This window comes from Eurypyga helias, unplaced genomic scaffold (assembly GCF_000690775.1).
Source record: "Eurypyga helias isolate BGI_N326 unplaced genomic scaffold, ASM69077v1 scaffold5003, whole genome shotgun sequence".
Classification (NCBI taxonomy): domain Eukaryota; kingdom Metazoa; phylum Chordata; class Aves; order Eurypygiformes; family Eurypygidae; genus Eurypyga; species Eurypyga helias.
Window position 1 is genome coordinate 3,902 of NW_010242969.1, and position 27,845 is coordinate 31,746.

Sequence of the window (27,845 nt, forward strand, 5' to 3'; positions counted from 1 at the left end):
GAAACCTCAAGCATACATTCTGTAGGTTTCATTATACTACTTAAATAATCAGTCTGGAAGGGAAAATAGAAATATTCAAAATGCAGCACTGGTAACAGATTCCCCTATGAAATTCAGATATGCACTTCTGAATGCTGGTGATGGCACATGCAAGAATTCCTACACTGGGTAGGAGAAACAAGTTTTTCAGTTTCCCAGGACAAAGCAGTCTATTCTCGACTATCGTTACAACCCCAGGTATTTTAATTCCAACATTCACATTCTGCTGATGCTACATAAAATGAAGAAAAGTATACCCCTTCTTTGGATTTTACTTCCACACATGTCCACAACCAGTTAAATTATTTTCTGTACAACTGGGGAAGAATGTTACTATTTTCATCCTGATCAGGTCATCATTTGGTCCACTTTCCCCATTTGCTTTCACTCCTGTAACAACTGAAATACAGGTAGAAGTACTGCAGGACTGTGTAGCAATATTACAAAAGAGGAACAAAAGTAAGTCAAAAAGGTAGAAATGCAACACTTTTTTCCTGCACATACTGAAAGAATGCGTCTCCACTGAACTGGAAGAAAAAAAGCACACAGAAGTTTGGATCTCCTGTAAGGACTGCTGAATGTAGCCTTTTCAGTTTTTTGCGGGAAGATTTCAACTTTGGGCAGTATCTCAGCATTTGTGCTTCATGGCAAGCTGAAATGAAAGAAAAAGATTAAAGAGAGATGACATGTAACAACATCTCTATCAAGCTAATGTGGCTATTCTGAAGAGTTTGTAAATCTAATTCTCTAAAGATGCCTTTATACCATAACTTCTTTGCACACAGATATGCAGTCATTCCCTTTGCTCTGGAAGACAGGCAAAGTCTCCCGTTGCTATGCTGAGGAAACAAGATTTACCTGCTTCCATAGCTGTGTTTCCTGACGTCCGTTATTTTGCTATCTGTGAGGAGGGCTAGAGCAAGACACCAGAAACAAAGGCATGCTTAAAAGAATGGTCGTTTAGAATTAATTATTTGGTTTAAGTACAATCAGAAATTCCAGACTATTAATTTAAAACACCTGTTCAGCAGCTCTGCCACTACATAATGATGAAAAATTAAGGATTGATTGCCTTTCTACCTCTGTGATTACCTACTATTTCCATTCAAAAATGGACTTACAACTGGGATTGAGAGGGAGAAGAGCTAAAGCGAGTTAAATACTGTACACAAAATGCAGACAAATTAACTTTGGCAAACCAAGCAGAGAACTTCAGTTTAGGCTCTCTATAATACAAATCTGTAGATAATACCATGCTAACAAAGCTGAATGAGTGAACTCTCTAGGAAGTTACCTAGAAACCAGAATTGGTAGTTGAAATTTCTTCATCTTCTACCAATGAAATGCTGATGAATAAATGACTAATTTTGTTAACATAAGCCTTTGATACTCAAAGACCTGGTCATAAATATGCCATTTAAAGAAGTTATTTGTAGAGATATACTAGAAAGCTATTTCAGCATGAAAGAAATCCAACTACAACTTTTCTTTCTCCCCTCAAACAAGATTTTTTCACAAAAATGTGTCTTTTCACATGCAACTGCAACAGCAAGTTTTTATTATACAGAATCCATAACTTGGAGTTTCTGTGCAGTCACCAACAAGGGGAAGGACTTTGAGAGGCAACGAATGAAGGTGAAGGTGTCATAAAGAGGATTTGCTAGGTACTCTGAGCTAAGTTCCAGCCTTTATACAACTGAATATAGAGATATGCTTTCATTCAACAAATTCTGATACCCAAAACAGAAGCACTCCACGAGTACTACTATGTCTGGCACAAATGAAGTGGGGTGTGTTTGTGGGTTAACCAGAGGAATAGTAACAAAACTGTACTTACTCCTAAATGCTCCACCAAAACTCTCTTGCAAACCAAACCATGCCACAATAAAACAACAGTCCTTCTAACCTCATACATTCCTGGATAGCTGCCCTATGCATTTTTGTGAGATAACAGCAGAGAAATTGCAGGTCTAATGCACCTCTAAGATATAATTCAAGACCTGGGGCACCAATACAGAAAAAAAATACAAGAAATAGATGTTGTTATCCCCATTTTACTAAGTTACCCTTATAATAATTAAGATAAGTATTCATTTATGGTCTACTGAGAACTAAACTGTATTTTGTTTTCTTCAAACAGAAAGATGCTATTTTCTTGTTAAGAAGACAAAATCCATGCCTTATTACAAATCCTTAAATATGATCCACAGAAAGACTGGCACACTCCTGTCTCAGGCAGCTTCAACAGCACATGGCCCCTCACACTTACATGAGGAAGACTGGTAATCTGTCAAACCAGACTGGCTGGAAGGTTTCATCAATCTCAGCCCAGCACACAGACCAAACAGAAATTAGCCTTTTCTATTCTGCATCAGATAGACATTTCCTGCAGAAACTGTTCACACCCCTTCAGACCCAGAGACAAGTAAGTTCAAATGACTGTGCAAAACCCTGATTGAGAATGTCTCTATTTTTTTTTTAATTATATTTAAAAAAAAAACAAAACCAAACTTGTATTGTGGATGTGTTTCATTTCTCCACCACTCCTGTTATGTTCCTAATATCACTAACAACAATTTTTGTTGTTAGTTATTATAATCAGAATTTTGTAAACATTTATTTCTAAATATGGTACACCACAAGCTATCAAGGATGGTATTTTAATTACAATACTGTATATTTTAATTCTGAGATTCTTTTTTTAAAAGTAAGCTTTTTCTAATAGAACCTGTTTGAAAAGATCTGTTCCTGTTCAAAGCATATCTTCATCTGTGGAACTGCTGTTCTGCACATAAGTAAGATGAAAGGGCAACACATACTAATGAAACCTATTAAAATCCTAATCAAGATTCATAGTGGCTCAACTATCAGAGGCATTTTTCATTTCTGAACTCCCTACCAAGCAGCACTGTATACTTTACTCTAAATCAGCAGACCTGTTGCCCACTATCCTAGAAGCGCTGGTCGCTGCTGTATGTTTGGTGTTCTGAGTTGACATAGTTACCATCACGGGGGGTGGGAAAGAAGGTAGAGTTAGATGGAAGAGTCAAGAGCAGGCTTGTACCATACGCGTGCCACTACATGGAACCATGCTAATCTAAAGTAGAGGATTATCCTAGGAAATATTAAAATAAGTTGTTTTATGACATTTTAAGGAGCACATAGGACAGAGGTTTGTATAGAACTTCAAGACACCAATCCAGGATTTCTAGTGCTAGTGTAGTAGCCAGGCAGTGTTTGGCATATTCATGGTAAAGCCCTACTCATGTCCTAAGCAGCAAACCTATCAAACTTACATGCTAAAATGGTTGCTCATGTGCAGAAAAATGTCTGCTGTGGATATGTTACACAGTCCCCAGATGAAATGCTGTGGATGCCTAGAATTTCTGTCACAGAGATGGGACCTCAGCACCATTATACACATGCAGTACTATCAGTACATGCCACCAAGAATAAAGAATGTCCATACATTGCCGAGACTGAACAATTCCTCAAAATCCTCATAAATAACATTTCCAGATACAAAAAGATATCTTTTCAGAAACAGTCACATACCTATGACTGCTTATCACAGACGATTAACAAGAATTTCACTATACTGCTGCACAAAATACAAGGAATAGTTCCGAACAGCAGTGGGAAGATGGATTTGAAACATACTTCAGGAACATGAAGATAGGTGGCTTCAAGTGGCAATGCAGCAAACCTCAGAACTATGCACAGAAGAAGGTATGAACCAGAAAACTACCAAGAACAGCATCAAGGAGAACAGCAAGCTGTTTTCTGTGACTGATAGTGATTGACTGCAATGTTTTCACTGACTGACTGAAATTCTTTCCAGAGCTTCATCCCCTTGCAATAAAGGAATGCGTTACTTACCTAGCGAGAGCCCTGTCCCACCGAAATCTTACCTTGTGTGCAGTTTCTGCAAACTGCTGAGCGCTGTTTTTCAGCTCTTCTGTCTTTTCTTCTGCTCGACCTAGCCTTTCACCACGCTCATTCAAAGCCTGACTTGCCTTCTGTACTGCGCTTGTCACACTGTCTGCTGCTGAATGGAGTATGCTGTTTCCTGCAATATCAAAAGCAATTATTAAAACACTCATATATGCTTTGTAGTAAAAAATTATTTCCATTCATAATGTCCTAGGACTCGTTATCGGCTAGTTTACTATTTGTAGAAAATGGGATAAGTTACTGTTTTCTCACTCAAACCATATTGTTAACAGATTATAACCAAGTACCATATTGCAACATAATACTTGGGGAATATAAATAAATAGTGGATAACTTAGCTATGTATCATTTTTTTAAGCCTAATGCTTAGGCATCAGGAAGATACTCTACTAAATCAATGAAATCATTCACAAGTGCACACAGCTCCTTCACAACACTGACGTTAATACAGGTTAATTTTCTTTGGAAGTTACACTATTTCCATAGAGAATAAATGATGGAGGACACCTCTATAGGAATTTACCTTTTTTTTTTAATATTACAATAATCTTTAAAAGTGCACCGAAACCACTGTTACTGCAGTTATTTTATGCTGCTCTGATCTATGTACCTTTGACCCTTTTCCACAGAGCACCACTTATGTTTCACGTGACAACATACTTTATTTAAATTTTTATTTATTATAAAGTATTTAAAGTCCCAGCAGGCTCAATATCTTCTAAGTCTTTAGCTTTACCATCCAAATCAACTTACTGGTTTCTGTCTCTTCTCTGGCACACAATGTAGTAGTTTCTTCAAGGTTTCAAGAGAACTACATTTCTCCTCTGCACTTTATACATAAATGCTCACTCTTTACACTACTCCTTTCTATACTGCTTCTCAACAGGAAAGTTCATCCTCTTCCTGAATGACCTGCTGATGGATATTTATAAAATGAACCACATGACAAACTGAAAACCCTTCACAGGAAGTTACATGTTACCAGTATGAACCAGTACATATTAAAATACATGTAGGACAAAAAAAGCCCCAATCGTTCTATCCTTCAACCTTTTCAGCAAAATGACTAGTTAAAAAATTAGCTTTTCAAGACACAGTTGTCCCTTAGATTCTTCCATAATCTTTAAAACTTAATCTACCCTACAGGGAATTTGCTGCCTAGACATACACAAAGGCAACGTAACGTCAGAAAGCCAATACAGTGGAGCATTAAGCACTAGGCAGACTCTCACTGCAAGTTTTCTCAACAGCCCCAAGTATTGTAATCACACAGAGCCTTTTTTCACAACATTAAAACTAAATACCTAACACTTTTCAAAAATAATTATGCTTTCAAAGGTATGAAACTAGCTCAACACACGAAGATGAACTAAGCACTACAGCAAATCTGCTGTTCGAACAAAGTCCGTTGTTCTTACGGACATACAAAGACAAGTGAAAAGAAACACACACCTACTGTTTTTATCATTAGTCTGAAAAGTGTGCCTATTTCAAAAGTTTTGCCAAGTTAAAAAATAAGACAGAAACATTAAATTGAAAAGTTATTTTGAGATTAGTTTCATAAGGAAAAAGACAACCAAAAGATCCATTCAGACTCATTTTGTAGATAATACCCCTTTCCTTAGAAACAGCAAACAACCAATTAAGAGTGAAATCGAAGGCTGCCCCAAGGAGCCTGAGAAACAATGATACAAGCTGCACATGAAGGAACTTCTGAGATAAAAGCTTGCCTTAAAATTTTATTAAACCAAACCACAACTAGTATCAAACTATGGAGGTGGGGGACGGACCCAAGAATCTACACACAATGACTCACATATGATGAGTCAATATGTGAAATATATTTGAAAAGTGAAAGAGCACCCTGGCCCCCTCTATACCAATGCTGTTACATTTTTCACATCAGTAATTAAAAACAATGGATGTATGGGATGTGAAATAGCTACAGGTTTGGTTTTTTCTGATTGTTGCATGGAACACAGAGGCTGCATTTAGAAAACAAAAATAATAATTGGCATTAATGTCAAAGAGACAAATATCTGAGAATACTGAGAGTTTGAAATTGCAGAGACAAAGTTTATCTTCTCAAGCGATCTCCAGACCTTGAAGATTCTGAATAAGAAAACTGAACAACTACAAACATTGTTAACTTTCTTCCTTCAGTATTTTTCAGTCAGTTATTTTTGTTTATAATTTGCCCGTTTAAGGCCAGTTCTTAGACTGTTTTGGCTTCTGTTCAGGTAACTTTTCCAATAAACACATGTACTGGGCAATGCCACACTGGAAATAGATTACACCACCAAAGGGGAAACTAAGAGCTTTAACCTTTTGTAGAAATCAGTGCTAGTTTTCTAGGATAAGAGCTTTAAAAGTTCTCAACACTGGATTAACTCTGTTGTTGCAAGCTTTTGCTGAATTCAAGGGAAGCAGGGTATATGGAGAGCTTTATAAAACTGAGCATCTTCTCAAGTCTGAACTTCTACTCCCCAACACATATTAACACAAATTGCTGACCTTCTGTCACTGACAATAGGAAAATGCAGAATGAAAATATTCTGTATTTTCTATACCTTGAAAATATCAGGATTTGTGGCCAAAGATTAATGTCTATTTCTCCACATTGTTTTCATCAGAAAAGAAAGAACTTGGAAGTTTGACACAATGATAATAATTGTTTTTCTTCCTAGCTAATACAGTATCATGCTGTCTCCAGGTAAGATCTGCTGTATTTTTCTATGGGCAATGACTTGCAGAAGCTGCTATTCTAAGACTCTTTTGAAGAACTACCTTGGATAATATTTTCCAATAGAACAATCAGTAAAATGATAATAAAAAAAAAAAATCCATGCTGGTCTATGAGCAATACAGAAATCCATGTGCCTACTAAATTTCATCAGTGTATTTCTAGAGTACGTGTAGGTGGATTTCCAGGATGACTGACTATGGCTTGTCCTTTTATTAGTATCACTGCAAGAATAGCAACACTTGTTCATAGGAATGATTCTCCAATACATCCAGTACAAGTCACCTACAGCCTGCAAAATTTTTAAGCTGTACTTCAGGAGGTAATCCTATAATTCAAGATCTCCAGAGAAGAAAAACTGAACTGTATCCACTTAGGTGTAAAGTTATGCCAACCACCTGCACTGAGCCACTGAAGAAAAACACAAAGCAATATGACATCAACATATCTTTATCCTTGAGTCTGAAAATGCTGTTTTCCATCTTTGCTTAGTTTTTACAAAAGACATGACAACTGCTGCTAAACACTTTTTTTTTTTTGGCTCTATGAAGAGTCTGAAGGATTTCAAGACTTCTACCAGGCGAGAGACACAAGCTCCTCAATGGAAGACTTTATCACCTCAGGGATGAGATTTTATACCACAAGATGAGATAAACACCATCAAAATATGGGTATGGGTCAGCTGATGTTCTGAGTTGTTTTTAGTTGGAAAGCACTAGCCCCAAAATGCTCAACTCCAAGAGCCTGCGATCTCACATTTTGCATGGCTACAGTCTTCAATGTGAGCAGAGCTGCATGCCTGTGTCGCTGCTTTGTCTAAGGTATACAGGGATCCTCCTAGTTTTGAAATGCATAATCTTTCTATAGCTCTGTAGAACAGATCCAGAATTTGCTGTAGTGACATATAAAGTATTGGAATCAAATTCCACTCTCCCCTCAGAAAATTTAGTTAGCGATCAGTATAATTATATATAACATCACTGGGGCCCAAAGTCATAGAAATAGCAGAAGGGCAGTGGCCCTTGTGCGACTGCTTTAGACCAGTGATCCTGGAAGTATTACTTGCTTATGGGATTAAAACCTGAAGAAACAGCACTTCACACAAAGCACCGCAGCTCCTCTTAGATTTATTTTAAGGTTTTTCGTTCGTGTGATCGTAAGATATCTCAAAGGTTCTTGCAGCCCATGAAATCAGGTGGCACTGCTTTAGGCTTTTTATCATGCACAAGGGGAAAGTATATCCTTAATGCACCATACCCTGTATCTGAAAGATAGAGATGCTATCATCAATCAGCAGGGGAACCAGCCTATTTGTTGAAGAAACTAATTGGTCTCTAGAGATACCATTATTTAGTTTGCATGATTTGTTTTAACACACATTCATAAAGGTTCATTGCATTCTTCATTAGCCATATCAAATGTACTTTAGTTCTATGCAGGGATTTATCTGTACATTAGTGATAAGACTTTACAGTGACTGATTTGTAAATGCAAGCATTTATACAGTGTTTAGCAACTACCTTCTCAGAAGAAAATAAATGCAATTAGCTATGATAATTAAGAAATTCCACCAATCACATGAACAAATGTCTTATTTAAAGAAAACTGATATTTATGGGTCCCACTGAAGTGCATGAAACTGGACCTGTGTCACTGCATAAAGGTTAAAAGCATAATGACAATCAGTTCAGCTTCATTAACAAAACCACCTCTATCACAGTGTAATTATTCCATATGCTTACACATACTATTTACACCCAGATATGCTGGTGCCACTAGAAGTTCAACAGAAGCCTGGAAACATTAATTGTAAATACAAAGAGGGGCTTTTTTCTCCTTCCCTATTTTGTGTTTTGTTAACTTCCTGTGCACTCATCACTTAAGAAGCAAAAGGACTGAACAATTTATCAATACAAAACTAAAGAGCTCTAAGGAGAAGAGAAACAATTAAGAATAAACATATCCTAGTGAAAGAAAGGAGCATTACAGAGCTGTTGTTTCTAAGTGGTCAGGAGAAAAGGCTCCACAATACAGCACTATTTGTCTTCCCAAGTTACTTCAAAACACTTACTGAAAAAACAGTTTAAATTGACAAAAGCCAAACAGAAAAACACACTAAGAGGGGAAAAGATTCATATAAATTCTGTGTTTCTTGACAAAGAATAGTGAAAACTAGCTAGGAATCAAGATTCCCAGTTTATCTCATCATTCCTTAAAAAGAGAAGTGACAAACTATAGCTTCAAAAGGGAATTTTGAATAAATCACCTTTTCAATTTCCTTTAAAATTAAAAATGATCCTTTTGACTTATATTACATACCACATTTGAATACTTTCCTTAGTTACAGCAGTTTTCTAACCCTTCATACCAATGATTATTATTAGACTCCACATACATATTTAAAAATTTTGTTAAATTACAAAGAAAATTGCTAGAGGAGACTGCTGAATGCCTTGCTGAAGTGAACGAAAAAGACACCTGTTGCTCTCCCTTCATCCACTGAGCCAGTCACTTCACCACAGACCAGAAGCTGGTTGGGAACAATTTGCTTTTAACATATCTCTGATGTCAGCACACCTTGCCCTCTGTGTGCCTAGATAAGCTTTCAATTTACGAGCAACCTAATTTTCAGCATAGAATTATTACTAGTTTCAAATAATTGTTAAATACCAAAGCTTCTCTATGCATGCAAATAGAATTCAAATTCATGAAAACCTCATTTAATCTTCAGTCCTACTCATAATATGGCTATTCACATTGTATGACGTCTTACTTGTCAAACATTATTTTTTGAATTCCATGCTTGATAAAACTTACTACAGTCATTTCTGGTTTGGGATTTTTTGGAAGGATTTTTTTTTTTTTTTCCTTTTTGAATGGTCAAATATTTTTTATCCACCTTCATCCTGGTTTTCATAAAAAGATTTGAAGAACACCTACCCATAATTACTGCACAGTATTTCCTTGATATTAACACCTACCCATAATTACTGCACAGTATTTCCTTGATATTAAACTCCTTAACTACTTCCTTAAAAAGTTTTAATAGACTGGAGAAAAAAACCCATTAAATCTTACAGCATGGCAGGTCATTTCAGTTACAATTTTTTTTTTTTTTAAACTTTATGTCCTTTTGTGTCTTTCTATCAATGAAAGGCTGCTCTTTCAGCATTCATTTCTGGTATGTAATCTCTCAGGAAAATACAATGTTTGCTATGCTAAATCTGATGGTAATGTGGCTCAAGTGGCAGGAAATTGATAGGGCAGAAATCCTGTAGTGTGGGCTGCTGTGTGGGAATTTGTACTCCTTCCAGCTAAGTGTCTCCAGCAGCAGCGATATCAACAGCTTGAGAGTAACCAGGCTCTGCAGACTGCAACCCATGAACACCCCTGACATGGGCTTCCCTAGGTCTCCCCTAAATCTGCTAGAATACAAGCAACTCCAGTGCAAAAGGTCTCTCCATGTCCAAGGATGACAGCTGGGGTTTGCCCCACAGAAAAACGGAAGTGTTTCTGAACACAGCAAAAATTGTGATGATTCCTACAACTTTACTTCAGACTCACAACAGCTAGACAAGTCACAGAAAGTCTCAATCCTGAGTTACTACAGGCTAACACGATTTAACTGTAACATGTCTTTTGCTCATTTTATTATTTTACTTTCACTTTAATCAATCTAGCTACAGGTAAGAAATGTATAGAAGCCAGCTGTCTATTTATTTTATTATTTATTATTATTTATTATTTACTATTTCCTTTACACAACCATGCTTTAACCTGTTTAAATGGCTCAAACCTTCCCTTTAGTATGTGTATTGTCCTATCTCACCAAAAGAATTAGAAAATAGCAATTTTGTTTGGAAAATAATAAATTAATATCACTGCTATCAAGGACAAACTACTAGGCTAAACAGATTTGTGTGATCTGCTCTAGGTGATCCTGCTCTGGCAGGGGTGTTGGATGAGATGATCTCTAGAGGTCCCTTCCAACCCCACCACTCTGTGTATCTGATTTTAGTCTGATGTGGTTTCAATGATCGTTATATTTCAAGAAAACTCCTGATAACGTTTAACAAAAATTGATAAGACATTTAAGAAAATTTTAAGAATCAGCAGATGCTTTAAAACAAGTTTTAGAGCAAAGTGAATATATACTGATACTTATTTAGTGTATTTTCCAAAACTCCAACTATTTGTGACTTTGGCGTTTTCATGAGATATAGAGTATCTTTGAACATATCATACTGATTGAATTAGTTTCATAAACTTTTCTAAGAACTGACCATACATTAGGCTAGCCAATTATCTCCAAACATAGCAGATACATACATCCGGGTATCTCTGCTGTTTACCTCTCCTATTTCAACATACAGACAGAACTACTCGAATTGAAGAAAGTCAGGAAGCATGAAACACAGCAAACAACTAGCTGACAAAAGCCTGAAAGCAGCTCATGAAAAGAATGCCTTCTGCAAAGAACAAGGAATAAAATTTAATCAACTGGATAAAACGAGATCTAATTAAAAAAGTCACCTTAAGGATTCCACAGTTCAGTATTTTTATTTCTAACAAGTAAGGTGTACCCAAACTTCTCAATGTGGCTTGCAAAATCTTAGATTTGCAAAGAGTTGTACTGCAAAACACCAACCCTTTTTATGGTTCTGCAAGGGTCTATAAAAATCCCTTCCACAGACAATTGAGTAGGATAAGCTTTCTTGCCACAGTCGGAAGAAAATGCAAGTATTCTGATGCTAGCACCCTTTTCTTTTAAATAGTGACATTAAACAACATACAGGTCATTAGAGTAAGAAAATAGATTTTTAATTGATGAGATCTCTTTATAATAAGAATACCTCCTGATCGATCAACCAACAATCGCTCCCTATTTATTCAGTAGTCAGTAACAATGGTGTCAAGTAAATTACTTATGCTTTTGAACAGCTAAACTAAAACAAATACTTTTATAAGCGCAGATTTATTTGTATTTACTGAAAAGATAAATGTCCTTACAGGTAATAAAAGAAAGCTATGTTGTACAGATGATATGCAAAATAATGTTATCTAAAGCCTTACAAGTATTACTCTGTTGTGTCACCTAAGAAAAACCAGACTCTAAGTTGGAAAAAAGGGTCAAAAAATATTTTCTCCACAGAAAACCTGACAAAGACCAAGAAAAGGAAGAAAAACCCTGCATATTAAAAGTGCTTCTTAAGACTGGCTGGACCAGTCGTGAACAGACTGATATGATCAAATTACTGATTCAAACTTCAGACAGTAAAATTTAGAAAAAAAATCATTTAACAAATCTTTGCTTCTATTTATTGTAGGAATTTGTCTCCTACCTTTACTTTACTTAAAATGTCAAGTTAATCCTTGGGAGTGATGGATTATGCTGTTACCTTTACTACACTTTAAGCAAATATCTTCCTACAGATAAATCCTGACAAATGAAAATCAGTACTGGGGATAGTTAACATTAGTGCTTATTAATGATAACTAGTTACAGTCAAAATTATTTGACTGTATGCCAAATAGAGGCTAAGTACACAGAATTTCACACTTCTGGAAAAAGCTTTATATCTGAAGATCAAAGGAGGAAAAGACTTTGCATATAACAACTTCAAAACATTGCAGGAAGAAACCTAATTTGTTCTCTAAAAAGGGTAATTTTATTGGGACTATAAATGAATAAAGTCTAAAAATATTACTGAGCAGGGAACTTCGCTCATGACAATTATGAGCTAAAGGGCCTTACTCTGGAAAAGGTATGGAATTTTACAATATCTCAAGCAATGCCACAATTACAGCTGTCACAGAACAGCATGCGCAATTAAAACAAATAATAGCAGCTATGAACCATGGCAAGCTTCTATTTGAAAAATGAGATGCCTAATTTAAAATTCTATCTTAAGTATACTTCTACTGAGGCCACAAATGGAGAGCTGAGAAAGTTGTCAAACTAAAAAAGCTTGCAAGCTTTGCTGCTTTTGATCAACTGACTCAAAATCACTGGAAATGAGAACTTCCATATGGATTTCCCTGACATCAATGCCATCCTATAATGAAAAAGTATGTATTTTTGGTTGAAACCTTTCATCCATTTCTGACAGTATACAAAATCCGGTATTTCCTACATTTCTTAATGACCACAAGACAAAATATCCAATCAAATCCTTCAAAATCAGAATATTTTTCTGTAAGAAATATTTAGGAAGAGAAAACATATTTCATATAGGATAAAAAGACAGTAACTACTGTAAGGAGTTATAGTTTATGTGAAAGAAACCCTATTTTGAATGAAAGCCTGTGGTGGGTTGACCCTGGTGGCTGGTAAGCTCCCACCCTGCTGCTTGCTTACTCCCACCTGATAGGATGAGTGAAGAGAATATGAAGGGCAAAGGTGAGAAAACTCAAAAGGTTGAGATAAAAATCACTTTAATAAGTGAAAGGGAAAAAGAAAAAAAAAGTGATGCAAAAACAATCACTCACCACCAGCAGCCCAATGCCCATTCAGTCCCTGAACAGTGGCTACCTTGGGAAATCACACTCACCACTCTGCCCTCTCCCCCCCACCCCCACCGCCCCAGTTTCATACTGCTGAGCATGCCATTACCTGGTGCCTTCTTGGTCAATCTGGGTCAGCCTTCCTGGCTGTGTCCCCTCACAGCAACTTGCTGGAGGCAGGCTGAACAAGAAACTGAGAAAGCCTGGACACCGTGTAAGCACTGCTCACCAAAAAAACACTGGTATATTATCAACGCAGTTGTAGTCACAAATCTAAAATACAGCACTGTACTGGCTACAGTGAAAAAAAATGAGCTCCATCCCAGCCAAAAACAATACAAAAGTCTAATTCACATTTTCCCTGTCAAGGCAAAGCAAAGATTTTTCAGATGCTTTTTGTTGTTTTGTTTCAAATTCAAGTCACCAAAGTACTGAGATTTCTTTCAGGGTGGGTAGGAGAATCAAATAACAACATACCCTGAAGACAGGATTTTTCTATGCAACAGTACTGCTTACAGTCACTCTGCCAACAGCATTGATTGATCTTCTGATTAAGTAGCATTAATTATTATTGAGAGACATAATGCATTAACCTGCTACAATGGAGGCATGGAAAACAATGTATTTGTCAACAGATTTACAGTTCTAATCAAGTAAGTGACTTTGCAAACTCTGTGTTTGCTACAAACTCAACTTGTACATTTACGAAAAGACTATTTAAGTAGCATATTCAAAATCACCAACTCCTGTTACAACATAGACTGAAATTAAGTTGCAGCTAATGAGTAAAAACGAAAACGACTGAACTGGTCAAGGATGGAGTCAGTCAAGAGTAATGGTTTGGACACAGGGAATGAAAAATGCAATGTCTGCCCTGAGACTGACTGGCTGTGCAAGATCAGCTGCCCTCAGGGAGAATGTGGTCTGGTAACCTAAAAGCTACACATTCAAGGACAATCTTTGAGCAACATTCCAGTCACCCAAGACTGATACTGAGTTTATGACTGTTTTCTCTGCTAATTGTGCACACTTCTCCCACATGCTTTGAACAGTGACTGTCAGTAATAAAAATCAACTTGAATGCAGATTGTATTTGACTAGTCACTCCTTTAGAGAGCACTCTGCAAAAGTCACGTCCTCTCTCCCATCCTTCAAACTGCACTTAACTACTGAAAACAACACTTGAGAAAGAAGTGACCACAGGAAGCTCAAGTTCTTTACCTGGCATTTGTTCAGATAGGAATTCAACAGCCTAGAAAGGGATTTTATTTCCAAGGAAAAGGGGAAAGAGGAAGTTACAACTTTCTTTGGTCTGAAAGTTTCCCCTAGGCTGTCAAGGCATAGGTGACTCCCACATATCAGCCAGATTCAGCAATCAAAACAATAAATTTTGTTAGGAGAAAGAATTATGCCATAAATTAAAGAATTAACAGTTGTTCATTACTGCAACACAGCACTGAAAACATGAAGGTAAATCTCTTTCTCTGCTAACATTTTCACCAAAGCCGTTCAGAACAAGGAACATGTGTCCAGCATGACCTGCCAGAAACACCACAATAGCAATAAGGGACTAAGTGACCTCTAGGCTTCTAATTCAGGAGGCTTAGATATTTCAAAATCAAAACATTTAGACTGATGAAGTTTCAACTGATGGTGGCACTTCACACTTCCATAAGCTGTCTCTCCTTACTGAGCGTATCTATTCTATTAAAATCATAATTACCAGAGTCACAATTCCTACGCTACCACTAGCCCAAGGCCTTCCATGACTACTGTAACATAATGGCTGATCATAAAGGTCAATAGGACGAGTATGTCCTTCCTCTCCTTTTTCATACCTCCAACCAGTGACTGTCACACATCCTTTCATGTGTACTGGTGCTCTGCTGACAGCCTCATTTGGGAGCTCTTTTGAATAAAAGAGGAAACTGTTGCTAGAAAGAACCAAACAGATAAAAGGTTTCTGACCTCTCAAACAGCCACACAAAAGCCTTATTAAGCAGCTCAAGTTATTAAGTGAATATTACAGAAATAGTATTTCTGTGATTGTAATCCTGAAAGATAATTCCATCTTACAGCTTAATGAATTCCTGTATCACATGAATGAAATGTTCTCTAGATAATTTCAATATTTAAATTATCAGCCAGAAAGGATGACTGATCTTAATGACAGAACATTCATAGAAAATAGTATCTTTACTGCATTTATTAATTTAATTATAACACTGAACTTTTTGAACCTGAACATCAATTTATCTTTCAAGGATAATGTACTTCCCAACTTCAATAGGAGCCTTGAAATCTAGAAGTCTCCTAGCTCAGCCTGGACAGGAGGATTTCCATGGACTTCCATCTTCGTTGAAAATAAGCAAAACACTTCTATAGGTCTTTGCACCTGAATCTGCAAAGTTTGAGACCTTCAAAAGAAGCGTTAGTTACTAAAGTCTAGTTAACTGTTGTGATATAAGTGGGATATATACTGCATTTAATTTAGCTTTTAGCGATCCTGCAACATTAAAAGTCGCCATACTCTCAAGTCACTGATCAGTGTTCCACCTCCATAAAAACCTGATTTTGCCCAGGAAAGTAAGGTAAGTTTCAGAGTAAGCAGTGATCTCAAATTAAGACTCGTAACACTAGTTTCCCAAGTTTTGATGTGGGGTAGGCAATTTCTTCTGATAAAAAAATGCATCTTTTAATATCCATTAATGCCAACAGTGTCCAAGAACACCCGTGAATAGAAAAATGCATGCAAATGTTGCTATTATTTTGGAGCAGAGAGACTTTTAGATTAAAAATCCATCTAATATGGTATTTTCTCAAAAGTACATTAGACAAAGAAAATACAGCAGATTATGAGCATTCCTAAAATCTCTATACAGCTCTTAAAAATATGACTCCATACTTTTCAGTCTTTTTAGAATCACAGGATCCTTTAGGTTGGAAAAGGCCATTAAGATCAAGTCCAACTGTTAACCTAACACTGCCAAATCCTCCACTAAACTAGGTCCCTAAGTACCTCATCTTTGATGACCATCCCTCATCATACCTTCAGGGATGGTGACTCAGCCACTTCCCTGGGCAGCCCAGAGATTTGCACTATCTGAAATGAAGCTTAGTTGTTCTACTCCTTTATTCCTCTAACCAGCCTCCTGAATCTGGAGTTTTCCTCCATGTGACCTGAAAAGGATTGTTTTATTACCATGTGGAACAAAGGAATCACCACCCAACATCCCAGTTGCTCAGTAACTTATTTTATCCTCCTTACCCTCAATTCCCAAAAAGTCTAAAGACAGAGAATGTAGTTTAACTGGCATCATTTGCCTCATATTCACACAGAGTTAGCATGGACTTTTCCAACTTTTAAGTACTATTTTCTAATTCATTTTTTGGCAGCCCTGAACCTGGGAACGTCAGCCACATTCAAAAGTAGTCTGCACTGCCAGATCATAAGTCAGAGGGAAAATACCCTGATTTTTTTCTACGGTAGTGATGTATTGAGTTCCGTGTTTTAGAATACCAGGTTTAACAAAGGAGGCAAACCAAACAAACAAAAAACACCCCCACCCTCCAAAACACAAACAAATGAAAACCAGGAAAAAAACCCCAGCCCATATATTATAATTACAAATCAAAATACAGCTACCAAATTAATGTTTCATCTGAACAATCAGAATTAAAAATTAAATATTAGTAAATGAGACTATACAAACAAGGTCTTCCATGCATACTTCTGTCAGTATGTGAAAGATGCAGGAGATGCCAAGATCCTTCAGAAGAGAAATGACCTATACTATCAAAGTCCATAGAAAGCCATTGCTGTGAAACCACATGGTGGGGATGAATATACTGAACTGTTCCTATCTGCATCAACAGGAGAAGTACAGAAGACTGAAAGTATCAACACTAATGAATCCCTGCTAGTTACGAGGGGCTACACAGTGCGGAATTTAGAATGATTTTTGGAATGGAAACAATGCTGGACAACACGTACAAGATAATATACAATTCCTATTTACTTCATTCAGATATACATTTAATGTCATTGCCTTACAACTCTGAAAGGAAATTATGAAATAATAGCATATATAATTTTTAACCAGATGACCAAGAAGTGATTCTGGGGACAGATCAAATCCTATCCTTTCTGACTGAAACTGGAAAGAATCAAATTCAAAAAGGTAAGAAAAAGATGGTCTGCAAAAGATATATATAAATTCATTAAGGATCAGATTGTTCTGAGCAATGCATTTCAAATGGGTTAGTGGCTGTGTGGCTTATAAACAAGATGAGGTCAAATGTTTGGAGCACTGTCACTTCAAGAAAAACTTATTTAATGCTTCATTTATGTTTTCTTGTCTCAAACAACCTAAGAATTTATGCAAAAGTCATTCTCAAGGATTTAACCTCAAAAATAATTAAGAAGTGGATTTGGATTCACATAATAGTGTACCCTGTAGAGGTACTTTCAGTAGTTTATTTTCAGTTACTACTACTGATGCGCCACTTGCATTCACTTTCAGAACTGGGAAAAATGGCTGCACTAAATGAAGTAACAGCAACCTAAAGAAGAAATATAAGAAATACAGAGTTGCAGGAACAGAAAGAGAGACTTTTAGTCTTTGAAATGGCTGGGCATTCAGGTGGTGCAGTTTTCCGGTTTAAAAATTTCATTTGGCCGTCATCCAAGGCTGCTGCACTCTTTTTTTTGTGTGTGTGTGTTTGTTATTTTTAAAGAATAGGAGAAACCATTCTGTTGTTCATTTCTATATAGTTCTGAAGTTATGAGCATAGACAATCACCTTTCCATGTCAGAGTACAGCTAGATCAAGAAAAGTTTCATTAAGGATGAAGAACCTCTGTCTGGTCTTGCATGGTTATACTCAAAGATGACCAGAAGACAGGTTTCACTGATCAATTAATGCACAGCAGCATCAAAACAGAACTAGCATTCAGCTAGAACTAATTCAGCTAAATTCCAAAATGCTATAAAATACATATACAAACCAGACGCGTTCCATTTACCCAAAAATATATCTATAAACATCTAAATATACTGAGTATGTGTAAAACAGATTTATAACTTCAAAATCTATTAAAAACACTAAACTAAGACAAGGCAAAACAGTAAAGGATATCTCAGTAAAACAAATCAGGGTCAAATTGGCAGTGAATAGCTTTGCCACTATTATCATAAGTTACATTCAAGATAAATTCCACCTCTGGGGTAAGAAGCACCTGAAGTAGTCCTCGAGGTAAGCTTACAGGACTGACAAAATGAATATGTAACAATTCAGGTGTGCTCTGACCACTCAATCAGTAATGTAGAAAACCAGTAACTTTCCTTCAGCTTACTTATCAGCATTTTCTTTAGGGAAGCACAGCAAGTATCAGCTACCTGCAGTGAATATTTCAAAGACATTGTCAACTTCTTATGAAAGTTATGATTACTTTGAGTCCAAGCATTTCATCTGAAACACAGTAACTTTATGGCTAGAGGATGTTCTGTTCTAGATCCTCTGGCTAAAGGATCTATTGTTTACTGTAATGCAATATGGGATCCACACAAGCTTTTTCTTGTCCTAGGTAGCACCGTGACACTGTGCATTCTCCAGGAATCAGATTCATGGCATGACTTAGGTACAGAAGCTGACTTCACTGTCAAGTGTATTTTTACAGGCTGATCACCTTCTTCCACAAAAGCACTCTTTCAAGCAGAACTCTACTACACCAAACTGACAGTACAATACCTTCCAAGCCACGAAGAACAATAGGTTCAGTTTAAATGCAGTTTCCTAGGAAAAAAAAAATTATCGAGGCACAGACACACAGTGAAAAAAATTACACACAAACGTATGGCTCAATGGTGCTGGAAGGCACTACAGACAGGACAGCAGTTCAGTAGAACTGCATTACAAACCAAGTGTATTTTATTTGTAGAGGAGAGAAGTAAATAGAACTGCCACAGTGGATCAGACTAGTGGTCTGTCAAAATGTATGCATCACCACCTTCTTAAAGGGATGTAATACTGCAACAGGGAAACTGGAGTACCTATACAAAGTAATCCCCCAAGTCTTGAAAATCACTAGTTTGCCTCATGATCAGAAGAACAAGATAATAATACATTACTTCCAATCTTTTCTCATTAAGAAAACTATTATTATATCTTTAGCTATGTAGTATTTTAAATGTTTTTACATAGGCAGCACATTAAAGCAAGGATTTTCGTAAGGTAAGTGTTTTTTTTCTTTTCTTTCTACCTTTTTTGTCTTGATCTGGTTTTAGTGCTCATAAATGTTCCATTAAAAAAGAGATATGGTATTATCTGTAATTTTTCAAGCCACGTCACACACTTTAGTTTCTTCAAGGGTTCAACATTACCATATAGTTTTGATGTCCCTGCCTTCCTGCCTGCAGAACACAGAAGTTTAAAGTTTAGTCAGAATTACAGAAATCAGAAGTTAATATTAAAAGTCTAAAGAATACATAGCACAAAGATTAAGTGCCAAATTGACAGGTCCAAATCTCTTTCAGAAAAAACATATTTTCTGAATTTCAACCTTATCCCTACTGCTGATGTTTTTAAATACTGGCATCAATACTAAGACAGGTGTTATTGTATGAAGCAGATCAGCTATAAATTAAGAAAATATCTCATTAGGATCCATTTCACATTACCATAACCTTTACCCACTTCCAAACTGAGAAATTTATTTAAACTTGAAAACTTTCAACTCTAATCTAATACATTTATTAAAATCAATACTAACCTAAGTTAGTAGTATTTTCTACACTAATTAATATTTGTACTTAATGAAAGTCAAACTAACCAGGAACTTTCAGAAAATCACAGAACTCTATTCGGGTTCTACAAACACTGAAATTGGTAATTTGACACAAAGAAATTTCCCTTTTCTCTGACCAACAGTAATATTCTGCATTTGAAGATAACACCTCACTTATACCTTCATTCTTCAAAAAAGGCAAGAAAATATATCACTTAATGCTTTCAGTATTATCTTGTCTCAAGAGTTTTACAGATGAAAAAGGAACCAACCTTTATAATGATAAATGTCCCTTCACAGATTTTACAAGAACATAATGTACTTCCCCCCCACACCCCCACCCCCCCCGATTCCCATTTTAGAAAGTTAATTTAGAGCTCTGATTATATACAATATTTCTATGGAAGAAGCACTCATTCTTATCCATTCTGATTTCAACATGTCTTTTACACTTAGGATTATGAAAATCCATCCAGTTAAATTAAAAAATGGTGAAGCAGAATTAATCCTGACATGAATATGCAGGACATAAAAGCAAGCACCTGGACTTTGGCAGAAGAAAATTTATTCTAATATTTTAATCTCTAGACTGACAGTAGCCTTTATTTGCATCATAATTAGTTTACAAGTTGAAGTCTAAGAATAGTATGTCCAATTCCACGCTTTTTTCAATGGCTACCATGTCAGAGTTGAAAAACCAACAAGTACCAGGTATTTGACAGAAGGAAAGGGAGCAATCTTCTGTTTTCCTATCCTGAGTCCTAATGGCAAGTTTTCGTTCATCTCCTTCAGTCAGTCATTAATCTTGCACAGCATGGTAAACACCACTATACGCTTACCAAGTCTCAAATGTGGTAAGCCTAGATGAGCCAATAGCCTATGAAAGAGAAGTACTCATTAACATTCTCACACTGGCAATATATTCTTGAAGGAGAAAAGAATGATCCATTAATACCTCTCCTGCCAGCTGTCACAGAGGAAAATATGTCATTACTCTGGGCTTCTAAGAATGTTTTAAATCAGCAAAATGACTGTTTAAACCAAAGAATACAAGTAGGACAAAGCTTAAAAAAAAAAAAAAAAGGCAAGATGATGATCATTGTTCAACCTGAGGTCTTGCTCCTTTCCAACGATTATGCATTTCTAATATGTATCTAAAGGTGGCAGCAACAGTTTATGTTTATAAGCCCCGAATTTATCTTTGGAGAGCTTCAAATGCTGTATCACAGGGTCTTATCCAGAAATGAGATACAAATTTATCCTCAGTGTCAGCATACCAAGAATTAAGTTTTTCTAACGAACACAACCAGTGGATGACTGCACAACACTCATCTCCAACTCTGTCTTTTACATTACTGATGTAAAAGCAATACAATGTGATTAACTTGGCCACTGAATAATAATTAACATAACAAAGATACTCCAAATTAGACAGATTGCAGTAGCAGAACCCGTATGTTAAAGATCCAAAAGTGGAAATTATTTCCTACTTCAGTCAAAAAACCCTCTAGCCCCAAATGCCTGTCTTGCCTTTCCTCTACAAAATAATGTCCAGAATACACGTAAGCTATGGAGAACGTTCTACTAAACAAAAGACAAACTTGAAATATTTAAAACAAGATATTAATGGAAGGAATCTTGTTACAGTCTTCCCAAATTTGAACTTATTCTCTGTTACCAGAATTAGCACCCACACCTTTAATCAGTTCTCATTATCACTGTAATTATGTCATTAATCAAGTTACAGAAAACAGTCTAGCCTATTCAACTTGACAGACTATATCCTTACATGATACTCAAAAATAAAGCAAAAATTGGTTCTGGAGAGGAAGAACCAGGGACACTATGTATATGTATGTGTGTGTGTGTGTGTGTAGGTAAAAGCAGGAAAGCAATGAAGAGGGTCTGCAGTTCCACAGGGACACCAATATTTACTTAAGGCTAAGCTCTTAAGCACTTCCTGCAGAAACAAAATGAATAACACTTTCTCCACTCCTATCCTTTAGGAAGGAATAAGGCTCAGTAAGATAAGTAAGCTTGTAAACAAGCCCTTCAAGTTCTTTCATCTTCAGTTCCACTTGGGAGGAAGCGTTCTTTGGTAGCATTTTTTTTGTTTTGAAAATATGCATTAGTTGTTAGATTCACATATATGATATTTATATAATGTATGAGATATGCACAAGCATATGGGGGGTGTGTGTGTATATAGCATAATACACTAAAAAATACTTGCTGAGTATTAAAAGTTAAACTGACTAAACATCCAAAAAGAAGATTACTTTGCACATGCCCCAGAAAGCTCACAAGAACATAACCTGACACACACATGCTACCTTGTTAGAGGGGATGAAGCGATATGCTTCATCCATAACCTGATTGCACAAAGGTGTAGGAATTATTTGAATATACTCATTTGGCCAATTTGCAGAAATAAACCAATACAATAATAAAAACCTCCCAAGTTGCAAATTCTAAACTGATTTTAATTTATTAGAAGACATATCCTCAGGTATATGTTCTTTGCTACATTCAGACCTTACTTTTTCCAGTCAGGATGAATATGAGATCAACACCACATTTCACTATTTTTCATACAAACCTCCAAAAGTGAAGGTTTCAGACTAAGTGGGTTTTGATATAGAATTGGCCCATCCCTGGGTTTCAAATGAGGACTACAGGTATCTTCCCAGTGTCTGAGCAAGTCAACTTACCAACTCACAGAACAGCTTCTGAAGTCAATGAATTGTGCTGCGTTTGGTCACTTAACAATTTATACATTTACCTCAAAGTTACAGACCAACTAACACAACCCAGTGACTGAACTAACAACCCAGTATTACGTATTACTGAGGAGGTTTGCCTTTGTATCAAAAGTTGCTATGATCACTGTCAGTTTATTTTTAATCAGTGGAAGAAGCACGCCTACACTAGATAAATACACTGTAATACATTTAAATATAAAGTAAAGCAAAAGCTTTTGAAGCTGATGAAAAGATGATTAGGGAAATATATTCCCCATGTATACCAGAACATTTAGAAAAATGCTGAACAACATGGCCAAACCAAGAACCTTTCCACATCTCAAAAAAATGTGGTCCACAAAGTTCATTTTTTTTTTTTAATTCATTATTTATATTTTCAAGAAATATCAGCATGAATGATAGAATGACACTTTTGGAACTGAATAAGAATTTATCTATATACATGAACACACCAATAAAGCTTGTAATTGCAGTACAGATACAGTAATACTGTAGAATAAGTAGCATCACATTAAGAATATCAATCTGAATATTTAAAGGAAAAGCAGATGTTTAAACAGCCTATTTAATCTCATATATTACAAGAACATTTCTGATTATATAATTGCATTGATTTTTATAATAATTGATATAGCTTATTTGCTAATGAGGACCCCCTCTCCCCCCAGTTTTTGGTAGACATCCTATTGCTCAATGAGGCAGAGACACAGAAGGTCACTGGAAATTAGGGTATGCTATTACTTAGTTTACGGTTATTATAGTTTCTGTCAAATTTAAAACTTACCCACAAAGAGTCAGTAACCTATTTTGAGAAGGAAGTTGACAGTGTGAAGAACAGCAGAAGCACTGTATCCCTGAGGAGATTTATTAGTCCCTGGCCCTGTGCTGCATCCACAGAGTGTACCGTGTGTACACACACAGAGTGGGTCTGTGCACACTCAGAATGACAGAAAGGAATATGAAACCAGACACCATTCAGTGTGGGAGGATGGCTGAATAAGCCCATTTTAGCTATGAAGTTGTAATATGCAGAATTTAGGTATGCTTCATGGGACACAGTGGGGTCCTCGTGTGTGTTAAAAAAGTAGAAGTCAAAGTCACTGAGCTTCATAAACTTCTGCCTTTTTTTTTTTTCACTGTGATTGCACCTGTTTAAGATAAAGGTTAATATTTGGATCAGGGAGTCAATTTTGGACAGTTTATGAAAATAAAATAATTTTGGCTGTGTGCTGGTTTATTATCTGTTTTATTAGCAGGAAGAACAGAAGTCAGCATCATGAGCAAATAGATGACAAAGGCTTGACATGAGATTCCTTCCATATGTAATGGAAAAACTGTAGAAGATATCTTCTCCCATCAGTGTAGGAACTGCTCCTCCCTCCTCCCCATCACCCCAGAAAGAAAACAAAGGAAATCCTATTAATGTGGAAGAGGAAAAAAAACAAGAAAGGAAGTTTACAAGAAAGTTTTTTGCCTTTTTTCTTGGTTTGAGAAGATGCTAAAAGAAAAGTATGATTGACGAAATAGTTCTGACTTACAACCATAAAGTTAGCAGTAACCTCAGTGTCAGTAGCTAAAATGAGAACACTGAACTGGAGATGATTTACCAGAGAGAATTACCAGAAAGAACTGAGTAAATCTCTCCATATTTGTAATTGACATCTAAGGGAAGGTAAGAAACAACGACTAAACAAAACTCCAAGTCAGCTTGCACTTCTCTTACGCTTTGGAAACATGAACTGTTAGGAGAGTCATTGAATTAATATTTTTTTATTCCAGATATACAGAACATGGGAGGTATAAGAGTTTTTAAGTGTTCTGGTTTAGAGCACACAAAAACAAGATTATTTTCAGAAATTTCAGTCTAAGGGAACAAATAAATGGGTTGATTTTCCTAAAGAATACTTCATGAAACCTGTGAAAATTCTCTCCCAAAAATATTTTTTTTTTGCTCTGAAGTAGATGGTACATAGTAATTTCACATGTTGACCAGAATCTTTTTTTTTAATCTAACCAGACTTTTTTTAGTCTAATTCTGGAAATTCACCTTAACGTATGTGATTTATGAAATGAAATGAAGCCCTAACTGATTTCTGCAAGAATCAAATTAAATTAAAAAAAAACAAACTGAGAAGCTTAGTAATAACCACTTTTTGACAGACTTGTAAGGAAATGGCAACACAGAAAACAGGCTTTTGCTGGGAAATGTTTCACGCTACCCAAAAATGTTTCTGGATGAACAAAAGTAGAGAGACAAATTGAAATCAAGGTTTCTAAAAAGGGGGAGGAGAACTTCTCACAAGGTGGGTATGGGATGTTGCCTCCAGAACTGAAGGCTAAGGAAGCAAAGAGCAGAATAACGTGAAGTGGTACTTGATGAAGAAATGATGAAGCTTCGAAGTTTACTACTGTGAAGTCAGCATATTCAGACCCATGATTCCAAGATATAATCAGACTGCAAGCTCATCTGAACAGAGATTAACTCACAGGCAAATCATTTAATGCCCAACTGCACAAAATCCTCAGCTGCAATTGACTTACCTCCCATAATTTTAGATTGGCAGTTGATAAATTCTGGCTTCTTGTCTGTAAGGTATCGCTGACAAGTGTGATGTAGAACCTGAAAGAATGTGCATTTTTCTGAAGCTGTGCTTGCTACCCATTGGTCAAAAGCATTTTCAAACAGTAAATCAAATTCCGGGGAATCCTAGAAGAAAAAACACACCATTATTATTACAGTTTTATAAATGATTTAGGTAAATATAGAGAGTTATGTAAAATATATAGAGTTATGTAGGAAAAAGCAGAAAGGTAATACAAATCAACACCATCCTGGGATTATTTTTGCTTTGCATATTTTTGGATGCAAAAAAACGGAGAAAGTTTTTGCTTGAATGTATTTTTAATGAGGAGTATTCAGCTATGAAAAAAATACCTGAAAACAAAAATAATTTAGACCTAAAATTTTAAGTTGGAATCACGTAAGAAATACTGGTTATCTACAGACATATAGTTACTTATGTCCTCTGTATTTTGGAAGGATTTGCAACTCTCAGCACAAAATCTATTTTCACACTCTATTAGAGAAAATGTGGTTCTGCTCTCGATGTTCAACCAAAGAAGGAAAACAAATAGCAAGTCCTAGTTATTGAATGTAATATATATTATCATAAAGTGTTGCTTAGGGCTCAGGATAACATGAACAAAAGAACACTCCCATGGGGGGGAGGGCGGAATTCAAAGCCCAGGTCTATACAATGTATCAACTGACAAAATAAATGGATTTTATGCAGCAAGTATTGCTATATGTTCAATAATATTTTCTAAATGTAATGTTTTATCTAATCTAACAAATGTTATTTTGAATCAATGACACTAGGAATCACAGGAAGACAAGTTTGAAAGCAACAGCTCTAAGCCTAAGAACCTAATTGGACTTCAATGTGAGAGCATCCCAAGTATCTGTTATTTACATAACTGCATAGCAGATGCTAGGAAAAGGCATAAACATCATATCCCTTATCTATTTGTCATTCCTCATTTCCTTCATCCTTTTACCTAGATAAAATATAACTGCACACCTTATATTTCACAGGGCAGTGGCCAAAGGGCTTCTTTTTTGTACGAAAGACACTACTAGCAACAGAATCTGGTGCACTATTGCTAAGATGCTTAGGTGGCTGATCGGAGCATAGCCTTGAATAAATCAAGGGGGTTAGTCACAAATGTATTTTGCTGTACAATGAACACAGTAAGTAACTGATCACATAGTATGAGCCACAATCTTAACTTATAATTCTGTTGGTTTACTACTGAGGATTTGCATTTATAAGCTTATTACACGTTAATGAGACTTTGTCTTGAGATTGCTCAAGGTGGGCTGTATATTCCATATTAAAGGAATTCCAGAACTACTTTATGGGGGATTTGTTTGGCTGGTTGGTTTTTTGTTTGTTGAAACCAGCATTCATGTGCCATTGGCAACCAAACCATACCACCGCCCTTTGTAGAAAAATAAGAAATGCAGAAGGATTTAAGAAAAAAACCCCACAATGTTCACAATATTTCACAAACTTGAACCCTTGAACCTCAGTAACCACTCCTGTCCTTGCTTCTACTTACTGCTCTATCTTAGAGCACAGCTGCATGCCAAAACAAACCCCGAGTGTCCTATTGCTGAAGGCAAGGCAAACAAGGTTCTTATTTTTCTATTTACAAAGAAGAGAGAGTAGGAAGAAAAGTAGGGAAAAATGGGAAGAAAAAAACCACATATGATTAACAGCTTTGGCTTCCTCCCATCTTTCCAATTAAATTCTATTTTAATTGGAAAGTATATTCCACTGAGTTCTATCTTTTTTGAGAATTTCCACTTACAACCTATCTCTTATATTTCCAGACGCCCTTTGAATAGTGAAAGAATGCCAACTCTCAAATCAGTTATAAAATAGCTCAATTTTCATTTTCTAGAACTGTTCAAACTCACCCGATTAGGGTCTATACCATTGACCTGGCGAAGCTGCTCGAGCATCCACTGCGTTCTCCTGACAAAAGATGTAGAGCCTTCAAATTGCTTCACCTTCGTAATAGATGCTTGAGCTGGTTTCTTGTTCGTCACTGAACATAAAAGTAAAAACATAACTGAAATGGGCTTAATGTTTCAGTAACATGCCATTTACTTCACTGTATCAGTAGCTGGTTTGCTGGTGTATTTTCCATAATGTCCCACAAAGTAAATACATGTCACTGACTCTGACAGTAGAACACATTCTCTTCCCTGGATAATACTGAAAAGCACATTCTTTACTGTCAGAATGATGGTATGATGCCAAACAAACATTATACTACTCAAAATTGGATAGTTTTTATCCATCATCAGCTGATGTTGGCAACATCTGTAAAAAAACTAAACTTAAATGAAGGTCTTCCCATATGCATTCTTACAACCACCTTACTGTGCTCTTTTTCCCCACACTTATTAGCGGAAGTTTCTCATACCCAGGCTCTTAATTTCTTTCTCTTGGCATTTTAGACAAGAATAAAAAACAGGTAGAGGGGAA

At 36.2% G+C, this 27,845-nt stretch overlaps 1 protein-coding gene across 1 annotated transcript; it reads right to left on the reverse strand.

The window, feature by feature from the left end:
• Window positions 1-27,424, reverse strand: STXBP6 (syntaxin binding protein 6 (amisyn)). Its single transcript, XM_010149228.1, has 4 exons — window positions 27,272-27,424; window positions 25,330-25,495; window positions 3,951-4,108; window positions 1-691 (listed from the first exon to the last, which is right to left on the reverse strand). The coding sequence occupies exons 1-4, from the start codon at window positions 27,422-27,424 to the stop codon at window positions 668-670; spliced, it is 501 nt and encodes a 166-aa protein (XP_010147530.1). The 3' UTR covers window positions 1-667.
• Window positions 27,425-27,845: the final 421 nt, after the last annotated feature.